The 13,779-nt window shown below is 34.3% G+C and overlaps 1 protein-coding gene across 1 annotated transcript in view; it reads left to right on the top strand.

The window, feature by feature from the left end:
- The window catches only part of Diaph2 (diaphanous related formin 2), a gene marked incomplete at both ends in the record, with an annotated part of 465,900 nt that overhangs the window by 411,437 nt on the left and 40,684 nt on the right, over positions 1–13,779 (top strand). The window contains one exon of the mRNA XM_042665841.1: positions 12,717–12,881. Coding sequence (XP_042521775.1) covers positions 12,717–12,881 — 165 coding nt within the window. The remainder of the gene's footprint in view (positions 1–12,716; positions 12,882–13,779) is intronic.

Here is a 13,779-nt window from a genome sequence, read left to right as displayed (position 1 = left end):
TGTTTCAGAGTGTAGATAAGGTAGCAAAGAACTGTAGGGTTCTCCACTTATCAGTTTTTATCAGAGATCATAAAAGCTAATAACCACAGCTCTCAAATAATAACACATACCTTCTTTCACATTGTCTCAAAGTAGTCTGAAAAGTACATATCAAACTCTATCTGGGCAAAACTACTGGAATTTTTTCTGTTCTCCTTCACTGGTAGATTTTTATTTGCATTCAATTCTCCATCTCCCTTCCTCCTTCTTTCTCCCTCTCTCTATTCTTCTTTCTCTTTTTCTCTTTTGGTCTCTTTCTGTCTCCCAACTCCTAAACAATGCTGTCTATACTAAATTGCAAAAGGGAGAAGGAGAAATCTCCAGACTACTCTTCCTTACATTTGCATACTGTCATGAGAGATGGGGAATTTTTTTTTATTTATTGTGTATGTGCTTATGGGTATGTATGTGTAGAGCTAGTACCTTATTTACCTTTTTTCTTTTTATTGTATCAAAAAGCCACATAAAATTATCAGTTCCTTTTAACAAATTTTAAATATACAGTAGTATTCACTATAGAGACACTATTAATAAAAAATCTATTGTCTTTTGGGCAGAGATGACTAAAAGTCTGTACTCAATGAATAATGACTCCCCATTTATTTTTCTACCCTGTCCCTGTCAACCACCATTGCACTTTCTGTTGCTATGAGTTTGACTAGTTGAGTTTTTTTTAAAAAATAATTGGTCATGAGTCTACTCAGGACCTGGGTGTTGTTCCTGAACTTTATTGGTCAAGGATAGTGCACTACTATTTGAGTCACAGCTTGACTTCTGGTTTTCTGATGAATTGGAGTCTCATAGACTTTCCTGCCCAGGCTGACTTCAAACTACAATCCTCAGATCTCAGCTTCCTTACTGCTAGGATTACAGGTTTGAGCCACCAGCACCTGTCCTAGATATTTCTTACAAGTGAGATAATACAGTAGTCTTTCTGGGACTGGCTTTTTTCACTTAGATGAATATCCTTACAGTTCATCCATGTTGTAATATATGACAAGGTGCCCAAACTTTGTAAAGGTGAAAAGTTTTCCACTGTGAATATCTGCCTCACTTTCCCTATCCTTTCAACAGCTGAGGGATACCTAAGTTGCTTCCACTTCTTGGCTATTATACATAGTGCTGCTCTGAACACAGAAGTGCAGAGGTTTCTTCAAAATTCTCACATTTTTATTTTATTACACATTGTGTCTTTCAATAACACATTGACATTGACACATACATGATTCCTAAGATCACGTTTTTCAGATGTCAGAAACACCCAGAGACAACAAATACATTAAAAGTCAATTTGCAGACTTAGTTTATATCCATGTCACAAACAGAACACTACTGAAGCTATTCTGTTATTGTTTGTTTTCCTCAAGCAAAAAATTTCACAGAGTATATTTTTATCTCTCCAACAAAGGAAAGAATAACAAAGAAATGTGCTCTTTGGAAGTAATGTCACTGTAACAAGTCTAAAAGTGTTAAAAGTACCTAATGATATTTCCTATTTAAGACATATTAAATTGATACTAGAATAATACCATATCCATTAGTGACCCATAAAAACTAACCCACACACATGTATGGTATTCATATATGTGTATACATTTTGGAGCACATAGAAATAAGCAATTGCTGAAAAGTATAAGAAATATATTTAAAAATATAATTTGAAGGCTGGGCACCCCATATACATGCTGGTAATCCTAGGTATTTAGAATGCTGAGTTCTAGGGATCTCAGTCCAAACAAGCTTGGGCCGAAAAAATCTATGAGACTCATATTTCCAGTTAACCACTAAAAGAAGTGGAGTTGTGGTTCAAGTATTAGAACTCTAGACTTGAGGGAAAAACAGAAAAAAAAAAAGGGACATCAGGCCCTAAGCTCAAATCCTAAGATGACTACTACTACTACTACTACTACTACTACTATTACTAACAATAATTTAAAGGAAAAAGTTCCAACAAAATAAAATATCCCTAATAGAAATTCTTGTCCCCACTTGAGCCAGTATAAACTATTTCTTGTATTGAATAATTAGCTAGAAAACATTTTAAAATATTTGATTGCCTTGACTGAAGTATTATAAATTTTTATATCCTCATTGTATTTGTTTTTTGCAACCATACAAAAAGTATTAGTCAGGAAGTCATCAAAGCTGAGGTTAGGTTACTTGATGATGTGCATTTGGATAGCATATAGGAGGTTACAACATGAATGGATTCTGACAAATGAACATAGATCTTCATAGGTTAGGGAAATAAAAGTTGGAAGTTCAATGTTAAGGGTAAAAAACAGGCCAGATTGAAAAGAAATGACTTTTATGCTATTATTTTATTTTAGAGTAATGTGTCTGTTTTTAAGCTGTTAGCCACTGGTCAAATTGTGATTGTCATGTACTTATAGAGTCCTTTAAGCCTGTCTGTGTTAGAGATCACAAGACATACAAATTATGTACAAAATACATTTTTACCATTACCTGCCTTTGGTCTAAATTAAAAGATAACATAAATTATGCAACCCGCCCAATAACATATCCAAATATTTCCATCTTTTAAAAAATCAACATATTTACTTCTTCTGAAGATGTTAGTGCTTCCATTTTACCTGTCTTGTGGAATCTGTCATTTTAAAACTAGAAGGAACCTTAAAGAATTCTAACTATAATTGCTTTATTTTGTACCTAAACAGAAGGAAGTGAAATTCAGATGTACATGCAGAAAAATAAGAGATCATATCTCTTACCACAATTCATAGGCCTTTCCAATGTACTTTGTTGGTTATTGATGTATTTTATGTATTTTAGACTTTTTTGGTCTGTCCTGGGGCTTGAACTCTTGGCCTAGGCATTGGCCCTGAGCTTCTTTTGCTCAAGGCTGCAGCTCTACCACTTGTGCCACAGCTTCATTTCTGATTGTTTTGGTGATGAATTGGAAATCTGAGTCTCAAGGACTTTGCTGCCCAAGATGGCTTTAAACTATGATCCTCAGCTCTCAGCCTCCTGAATAATTAGGGTTATAGGCGTGAACCACCAGTGCCTGGTGACTTTCCTGTTCTCACTCTCATTTCTTTACCCCACTGCCAATTGTAGAAGGAAACGTAAACATGAAATAGTAAAAGATTACCAAGTGAATTTGAAGCTACTTTTTAATTGAAAGAATATTATTAGTACATATCTAAAATTAATTATTTCAATTCCCAACCCTAAATTGGGCATTTATAAACAAATTTATGAAAAGTATCTCCCCAAATGGGAAATTTTTTAGTTCCATTTGACTGGAATGCTTATGGAATCTGTTATTTTACAATTAAAAGGATCCTAACAGGATTTCTATTGTAATTGCTTTGTCTTATAACTGATTAGAAAGAAGTAAACTCACACTTCACTCAGTACACAAAATATTCTCTGAGGTTCCCAGGATAGAAAACTCAATTAGGATCTTCTCATTACTTCCCTAACCATGAATCACTAGCCAGCTATCATGTCCCATGCAATGTACCTTCTCTGTGATTCTTTGTGTGTTTTATTTTTTTCTTTTTGAGACATCATTTTGCTACAGTTGCCCTTCAAGTCATCATCCTCTTGCCTTACCTTCCCCAGTTCTGACCAGTACTCTCAGCTTTCCTTCATTTCTTATATCTAGCTCTGCCATTCCATTTTCAGTACTATTCTGTTTGTTTTCTAATTGCTTTCTCTGGCTCCATTTTTTTTTTATTTCTCCTTCTTTCTGTTCCCAAAGTCATAAGATTGTGTTACTCTTTTTTTTTGGGGGGGGGTCACGTTGTGGGGCCTGAACTCTGGGCCTGGGCGCTGTCCCTCAGCTCTTCAGCTCAAGGCTAGCACTCTACCACTTGAGCCACAGCATCACTTCCGGCTTTTTTCTTTTTGCTTATGTGGTGCTGAGGAATTGAACCCAGGTCCTCATGCATGCAAGACAAGCACTCTACCACTGAGCCACCATCCCAGCCCAAGATTGTGTTACTCTTATACACAAAAGCCACTGAGTACATATTTCTTACAAAGAAAATATGAAAACTTCAATAAGTATTCAACTTTTTCCAAGCTTAACCCCCTTGACATCTCCAATGTGCCCAAACCACTTTATCCCAAAATGGCCACAATTGCTTGATGACTCAAGATACATGGATACTTTTGATCATGCTGTTCTCACTGTCTATAAAACACTTTCTCTGGGTAGAAAAATTCTTCCTCCTCCAACTTTACTCAGAACCCTAGAATTGCACCTTTCTCTGTATTCCCACATCTTTCTTGATTACTTTTATGCAGTTGATTTGAAGTAACATTTTTTTTTTGCCCTTTTTAACAGAGGAAACCTTTTGACCTGCTGGTTTAGCACATAATTTTATATAGCCAACGTATAGGAAAGGAAACCCCAGTTCAGATCTTGAATCTGCTTATTATCTATATGGCACTGAAAAATTTGGCTGGCCTTGCAAGAGCTAATTTTATCATGTGTAAAATGGGCTAATAGCATTTGTAGGTCATAGGGCATTGGGAGGATTAGATTTTTTAAAAAAATATTCATTAGTTTAGGGCCAGGTTCATTCTAGAAGCTCAGTAAACATTAGTTCTTGTTACTGCTGCTCTATTGTTATTTATCTGTCTTCTAACACTAGTTTATTATATTCAGCAAGGGTTAGGAGCCATGTCTTTTCACTTTGTTTTTGTCTACTTAATCTGTAGTAGTTTATTACACATTATCACCAAATGATAAATGATTCTGAGTGCTAAATGTGAGGTACACTATAGATAGAACTTGATCTATTTACATGCCACATTATGAATATTAAATAATAATGATATTCCAAGATATACACATCAATCTCAAAAATGTATCATCATAACTCATATGTTACTCCAGACACAACTATTTATGTGCCATTTTTGGTGATTATATACTGCTTTACACCTGTTATATTTTAAGGGTCTATGATTCTATGTAACATTCTTTATCATTTATCGAATATACTTCAATTGAATATTTATAGAATTTATACCCTTGTAAATTGGACAATCTTAGTAGTTTTTGATTGTGTGTGTTTCAATTTAAGTAGCCTTTTTATGCATTCAAAAGTAGAGATAATCTGACTCTACTACTTTCCTGTTTAAAACTCTTCAATAACATGTTTTTCAGGAAAAATGTTTTAATAGATCCATAAAGTCTAATTTCTCATACCTCAGGAGCCTTCTGCTTGACTCAACGTTGGTGTTTCTCCTAGCAGTTTCCATTCAAATGTTTCCTACTTCAAGCAGCATTTCTAGACTCATGGCCTACTTCTGTTTCTACAAGTCTAAGTTTAGAATTTCCAAATATATAGTCGAATGAAAGCTTATGCTTTGCAGTCACATTCCTCAGTTTGCTATTAAAAAAAAAGTTTTGAATTTTTTGCTCAATTTATATTTTCCACACTAAACTGTCATCAACTAATAAAGCAGTACCCTTTTCTGAAAACTTGCTGCTGTCATCAGCACCTAGAAAATGCCTATCTCCTACTAGGCATTTAATGTATGTGTTTGAGTAAAAAGAATAAAGAAATTACTCTGTTGTAATTCTAAGTATACAGAGATCTACCCTCCTTTAAGAAAGAGTGAATGAAAGATAGATAAAACAACTAAGAATAGGGCAAAAGTAGGACTGCTGAGTGTACTTCTCACTTCTCCAATAACCACTATAGTTGCTTGTGCCTTTAACTGGAGGCTAATTTAACTTTCCCTGGGATTTTTTTTTTGCTAGTCATGGTACCTGAACTCTGGGCCTGGGCGCTATCCCTCAGCTCTTCAGCTCAAGGCTAGTGTTCTACCAATTGAGCCACAGGACCACTTCCGGCTTTTTCTGCTTATGTGGTGCTGAGGAATTGAACCCAGGGCCTCATGCATGCAAGGCAAGTACTCTACCACTGAGCCACCTTCCCAGCCCCTGGAGGCTAATTTAAAAGCATTTTGTTTATCACAGGTACTTGGGCCATTTGTGGAAAAGTGGGATCATTACAAAATATTTCCCTTTCTGGTGGCATAATTGCCTCCTATATGTTAAAAACTAAGGTTTTTGTTTCAGAATCTTTTAAATAGACTCTGTTAAATTTTTCAAATGTGAGCCATGTGCTTGTGGCTCATGTCTGTAATCCTAACTACTCAGGAGGCTGAGATCTGAGGATCACGGTTCAAAGCCAGCCTGGGCAGGAACATGCGTGAAACTCTTATCTCCCAAAAACCACCAGAAAACTGGAAGTGGCACTGTGGCCCAAGTGGTAAAGTGCTAGCCTTGAGCTGAAGAGCTGAGGGACAGCTCCCAGGCCTAGAGTTCAAGCCCCAAGACCAACAAAAAAACAAAACAAAACAAAAAACCAAAACTTTAAATGTCCAATGCTTCTGTTTTATCATATGATTTTTAATGAAAATTTTTAGTCTGTTTCTAGACCTAACATAAAGTAGCATATGGAACTCAAATGTGTTCCACATTGCCCCTGTTAATGTTTCACGCTTTTAAATATTATTCAAGATGTATTCATCACATATTACAGGGTTCATAAGTAAATTTCAGCTAGCCTAAATATGCCTTCATATTTTGAAGAAATTTCTGTGAAATATTAATAATTTCTGAGTAGAAACAAATTGAAAAATTCATAATTTGTTTTTAGGATTTATGGGAATCTTTTCTGACAAGCTGTGGAAAGTTGAAATACTATCTTATTTTTCAATAGAGTGAACATTTGTGATTTTCTTTTATTTAAATGAGTAATTATGCCACGTTGCTAACGAAAGATTGTGTGAAGGTTAAGTGGATCTCAAGTTGATTTTTCCATATTCTTCAACAATCCAGTAGTAATGATATTTAATGTTTCACATTTTTATTAACACTTCAACTGATGTAATGTCTACAAATATAAGCAAATGTAAGGAAGAATTTGATGCAATTAGCTGTATGATATAGAAACTCTTTCATGTACAGTTTTCTGCTACAATATATTCTAGTTATAATGACCTGCTTTTTCCTGTAGTAACAATTTCCCTTAAGATGAAAATTAAGTAAAATAATAATCAATTTTCTCTACCTAGTATTTGATGAAGTAAAGCCATGCTACCAGTTAGACAGCAAGGTTTATTAACACTCATTTTCAGATAGTATATGCACAGGTTGATATAGATACCTGTAATATGAACATATATATATATATATATATATACATATATAAAGTACAAATGGAGGTATAAATTAAATAGTTTACTTTCTCATTAGGTACTAATCTTTGAATGAATTTAAGGTCATACCATTTATTGCATTACTAAAGTATATAATCTATAAATTTTTATTAATCTTACAAATGTACATGAAAAAAACCAAGCACCAGTGGCTCATACCTGTAAGCCTAGCTACTCAGGAAGGTGAGATTTTAGTATCATGCTTCGAAGCCATCCCAGGAAGTAAAGTGCATGAGACATCCCCTCCAATTAAGCACCAGAAAAAGCTAGAAAAAAGATAAAAGCTTTAGACAATTTTATATGGTACTTACATTATTACCACTGTTCTTGAGGTTATATTTTCAAGAGATTAGTATGAAAATACTTTCTGCAACTTCATGCAATCCCATTTGTCCAACCTTTCTTTAATTTGTTGTGTTTCTGGTTCTCTATTAAGAAAATTTCGTTCTGTGCCAAGGAGACCTAGGGTTTCTCCTATTCATTAGGAAATGGAAAGACTTGGAAAAAATTATGTTAAGTGAAGTAAGCCAGGCCCAAAGAAACATAGGTCCCATGGTTTCCCTTATTTTCAATAACTAGTATATGTGTGAGACAAGCAGAAAAGGTCAGATAAGATGTTAGGCGAAATGAACCCCAAGATAAGGACATAAGTGGTTTTTTTCTTGCTTACTATTGTTTCTAATGTATTTATAAGGGACCACGTAAATTTTTGTTGCTTTGTATGTTCCTCCCCTATGGTATAACCCTGTTTTCACTGTATTTGATGTTAGTATAATTTAGGGAGGGGAAGGGAAAAAACAAATCATTTAAATAGGGATATAGGTAGACCCATTGCAACAATGAGATGTACAAGACGTTATGTTTAAAAACGAACTTTACAATTTTGGGCGGGGAGGGGGAGAGGGGAATGTAGTCTTGGAGATGAGAGGGCAGGGATGGTAGGGGAAAAACAAAGGAGGAGGCCACAATTCTTGATAAGAAATGTACTCATTGCCTTGCTCATGTAATTGTAACCCTTTTGTACGGTATTTTCACAATAAAAAAAACTTATTTAAAATAAAAAAAGAAAATACTTTCTGGACTCGATATGTGTTTTATAAATGTAACTTCCCAGAATCATGATTAACACTCAATTGGCCTCAAGTTAATAATGCTTTTGAATAGTTGACTTTTTTGCCTGAAAATATTTTAAAATGCTACACATACTTTTTTATAACTCTTAAATGGACACTTCTTTTAGAGGTGATGTCTATGTATTTCATAGACTCCTATGCTAAAACAACACCAGAAACACTTATCTTCATAGAACAAGGACTTTGAAAATGGGATTTGTAAGAAAAAAATATTCTGAATTACATTTTCTCCTCTGATTTTGATTCGATTCTATTTGTTGATATGGCTATACGTTTTTTTAAAATCTTAGTTTATAATTTTTTCAGGATTCCCCACTTACAAATACTTCCTGGCTCTTCAAGGTTTGCTTAAGAGATGGAAGAAGCCATCCTACATTTTGATCCACCAATAGTCTAGTCATCTTCACCAAAGTACTCTACTGTTAGAGCTGTAGTGCAAAGGCCAGGAATTTTGGGTACTTGAAGCACATATCCTTTTCACTACCTTGCTAACAATTCTTTTTTGTAGTTCCTCTGAGCACTGTGTCAGGAGAACTTCTCCTGAGAGAGCAATATCCCCATAACCAGCTTTCCCTTTCCATTGTAAACATGGCTGTGGGCTTCTCCCTGAGTGCTCTCAAAACACAGCTAACAGCATATTGCCTGGTCTAGTTAAAGCCATCCCAATAGTGTACAACACATTTTTAAAATTCTTGGTTACATTCCATCTTAATCCCATGGAAGTGTAACAGCAGGCTAGTTTAAAAGGTGTTTCTCACCTTTTTCATAAGTACAGTACAGTTAAAGGGTTAGCTACATTATGTCATAAATATAGATACCTAATTCCATTTATATGTTTTATAAATAATGGCTTTGCAGAGAAGACAAGGACTAAAGAGTGTGGGCTGCTTTCCACTTGTTATCAGAAAGATAAACCATTGCTAGAATTTTTCACATTTTCTCACTTTGGTGCTCAATTTCTGAAATCAGTTTTTCTACTATAAGTGCAAATTTAGAAAACTGTGTTTCACGACATGAGCATGTTTTAGCCCATGAATACTGCATTGGAATAAATGAGGAATGTAAACATAATGCCTTCTTTGTTATCTGTGGCTTTTTTTTTTTTTTACCGTTTTACCAATTTTGAGCTTTCTGACACATAACAAATGATTTCATAGTTTGCATTGCAAATAGGTTACAAGTAATGACCTTTCAAAGTGTTTCTGCCTAGCAAGTTCCTGGAATTGGTTTTAGTTTTTTGTTGTTGTTTTGTTTTGGTTTAGTTTGGTATTAACATGTTCTTAATTATCAAAACTATATGTGATACACTCAGAAAATAAAATTAGAATATATATGAAATATTATGCATCCTTTTGTGACTATAAAAACAGTATCCATTAGAAGTATATCGATTCTTTCAGGTTCATTAATATCAAAATAGACTTGCAAATTGAAAGATTTAATGTCACTTGTTAGTAGGAAGGGGCTTGTGTTGCTTAATGTGAATACTAATAGTTTAGTAGTACATAAACAACCATAGGTAGGGGACATCTCATTTTTTAAAGTCCTGGTATATTCCATAAGTGTGAGCTCCAAAGTAATTTTCCAGAAGTAGTCTGATTTCCCCATTGACTTTCACTGTAAAATGAGAACTGTGTTCCCACAGAAAATAAATTCGGCCCCAGGTTATAATAAAACACATTGGAAGAATTCATAAAACCCCATAAAATACAGGATTTCAAGCCACAATTATCAGTTCCTGATAAAAAAAAAAGTAATTCTGCCGCAAAATATTAACTCACTGTAGTGTATCCTAAAGTGGTATACCCTTTACTATGCTTTCATAAGTACAAGTCTATTTATTTTCCTTCTAAGGATCTTTACTTCTGAAATCACTAGAGATTTTTAATGAATCTAATTTCAGAATATTGATATGTTTTTCTTTATTTAGGATTAGTCTACTTACCTTTATCTAGAACATTCCTATAAGCATGTGTCATAATATCTGTTTGAAAATATTACCAATGTATTTGTTTTTATACTTTTAAGTCACATAAAAGGTCATTTTCAATATATTTTCTAAAGCTAGGAAAAATTTCTTCCTGTAAATATAATCATTTCTTCCTATATATGTATACATGGATGCATAATAATATACTATTAGTAGGAGCCATTTTTATATTTGATAGTGTTGTAGTTATAGATGGTGTTATTACTAATTTGTTTTAAAATAAACTTATAATTACTTTCTGGGGATCATAATTTTGTAGAATATATTATTAAAGTGTGATTCTAGACAAGTAGCATTAGCGTAATCTCGGATCCTCTTAGAAATGATCCGTCTCAAACATTTCATCTGGGACTCCACAAGCATTCTAGTTTAAACAAGACTTTCAATGATTAGGGTTCCAAAGCAATACAAAATTCTTTCTAAACAACAACTAATTTTCTGAGCCTCAGTAGCTCAAGACTGCTCAAAAAGCTGAGATATAACAATTGCAGTTTGAAGCCAGTCCAGGCAGGAAAGTCCAGGAGATTTGTCTTCAATTAACTACCAAAAAAACCAGAGGTGGAGTTGTGTCTCAAGTGGTAGAGCATTAATCTTGAGCAAAAAAAATCTCAGGGACTTCACAGGTCCTCAGTTCAAGCCCCAGAACCAGCAAAAAGGTTGAAAACAACTATTTTTCTTTTTTGCTCCATTCCCACCTCCTCTTGTGTCTCTGGAAGGCTTTTCCTCTTCTTTGTGAGAGAAGTTAGCAAAAGGAATGTACACAAATCTACTTAAAGTAATTTATTTTTTGTTGTTGATTTTATTTAATTTGATTTTTACTTTGAAGTTTTTGTTTGTTTGTTTTGAGATAGGGTCTCATGTAACCCAGATTATCCTGGACCTCTTACCTCAGCCATTTGAGTACTGGAATTACAAGTATGTCCCCACATTCCTAGCTAATTAATAAAAGTTTCATGATGTATGGGAAACTTCAAAGATGAAAACCTAAAGAAAACATCTATGTATTATTATGTATTATATTTAGATTTTTATAAATAGCGGACAGTTAGGAGGAAATAAGATTGGATAAAGTGGGCATACATTGAGAGGAATCTAGCAAGACCTAATCAGATTCTTCACTGTGTTTATGTCCCAAGATAAGAGAATTCGTTTTGCTCAGATGGCGGTTGTGGAACTCTGGATTGAGGATTTTATGGCCTTCTCTGGAGGCAGATCAGATCATTCTTGTCTGGCTGCTTCACTCAAGAAGGGTAAATTTAGGAAAGAGAAATCTGTTTATGCTATTTGCTTAAATGCTCATGTACCAAATTTTGGGGTAGTGTGTCCCAAACGTTGTCACTCTCTTCTCCCACTTTGCCCTCTATTTCAACTTATCTGGTGTGTGTGTGTGTGTGTGTGTGTGTGTGTGTGTGTGTGTGTGTGTGCGTGTATGTGTGTGTGTGTGTGTGTGTGTGTTTATGAGTACATGTATTTCTCTATATGGATGTAAAGTATACATGGATGTAACTTACATGTAGCATTTTTAGCTTCTTTCCCCATTATAATGTGTATATCTATCTGTCTGTCTGCCTGTCTGTCTGTATCTGCCTGTCTGATTCTCTATTGTTATGTTTAAAGAAGAAAAACTACTTGTATAGTTTTGTCTAAAGTTTTTATCTGAAGTTGTTGCTTGCTTTTACCTTCATTCATAAAAGATATGAGATAATCAAGATATTTCCCATATTGTTTGCCTTAGTTCTGCCTAAATTAGAGGTATCCAAACTCACTAAACAATGAAACATCAACTTCAACAAATTTTAACCAATTAAAAACTCATCAACTCTAACAACTTATACTAAATTGAGTGCTTGGTCCTTCCAATTCATATGTTTTAAAAGTCCTAACCACCCAATATTCTACATTCCTCAGAATGTGACTGTATTTGGAGATAGGGCCTTTACTGATGTAATTAATATAAAAGGTTACTTGGATGTACCCTAAGCCATTATGAATTGTGTCCTTATATGAAGAAAACATTATCACATAAATACCACAGTCAGATGGAAAACCATATGAGAATACAGTAAGAAAATAGCCATCTACAAGCCAAGAAAGAGCTGTTTTATAAGAAATCACACCTGCCCATACCTTCATTTCAGATTTCTAGCCTTTAGATATATGAGAAAATAAATGTATGTTGTTTAAACTACCCAGTCTTGGTTTTTCATAATGGCAGTCCTAACAAACTAATTAAAAAAGTATAGGTTCTCTACAAATGTTTATAAAAGTCATGGTTTGATTCAGTGTTAATATCTAATGATTGTCCCAAAAATATTTTTGGATCAGGTTCCTTAACACAAAGTTACAACTTTATCAAAACTGCCAGAGAACAATTTGAAAAGCTATCCACCATGCACAATAACATGATAAAGCTCTATGAAAACCTTGGAGAATACTTCATTTTTGATTCTAAGACTGTGAGCATAGAAGACTTTTTTGGCGATCTCAACAACTTCCGAACTCTGTTTTTGGTGAGTAATGTATCTTGAAGCATTGAAAAGCCTATTGTTCTTGTTTCTTGGCTTCTTGAAAATGTTATGTGCCTATAGATTATATTGATTTTATGTTATAATACCTTATCAGAAATTCATGGATATTTCATACTTGTGACAGATGTTTTATACCTGGATAAAAATTATTGCCTGGATTAATGTATAATTGGAGCCTAAATGAATTCTCTTCAACTTTATGTATATGTAGGAAATATTCTATGAAAATATTTTTTCCTTTCTTGTTTTTACTTTTTTTTATTGTGAAAATATTGTACAGAGGGGTTACAATTACATAGGCAAGATAATGAGTACATTTCTTATCAAGCATTGTAGCTTCCTCCTTTGTTTTCCCTTCCCATCCCTTCCCATCCTTCCCTCCGCCCCCTTCCCCATCCAAACCTCCCCGCCCCCCCCCCACCAAAGTTGTAAAGTTCGTTTTTGACATAACGACTTGTACATCTCATTGTTGCAATGGGTCCACCTGTATCCCTATTTAAATGATTTGTTTTTCCCCTTCCCCTCCACAAATTATACCGACATCAAATACAGTGAAAGCAGGGGTTATACTGTGGGGGAGGGACATACAAAGCAACAAAGAAATAATCTTATAAATGTGTTAGAAACAATCACATGAAAGAAAAAAAACATTTGAATATATATCTTAGGGTTCATTTCCCTAACATCACCTTATGTGACCTTTTCTGCTTGACTCAGACATATACTAGATTTTGCAAATAAGGGAAACCATGGGACCTATGTTTCTTTGGGCCTGGCTTACTTCACTTAATATAATTTTTTCCAAGCCTTTCCATTTCCTCACAAATGGGGCAATGTCATTCTTTCTGATGGAGGCACAAAATTCCATTGTGTATATATA

This window comes from Dipodomys spectabilis, unplaced genomic scaffold (genome assembly GCF_019054845.1).
Source record: "Dipodomys spectabilis isolate Male_0828 unplaced genomic scaffold, ASM1905484v1 ptg000357l, whole genome shotgun sequence".
In the NCBI taxonomy this organism is placed as follows: domain Eukaryota; kingdom Metazoa; phylum Chordata; class Mammalia; order Rodentia; family Heteromyidae; genus Dipodomys; species Dipodomys spectabilis.
The sequence above is the reverse complement of the archived record's forward strand: the minus strand, read 5'-3'. Positions and strand labels throughout refer to the sequence as shown.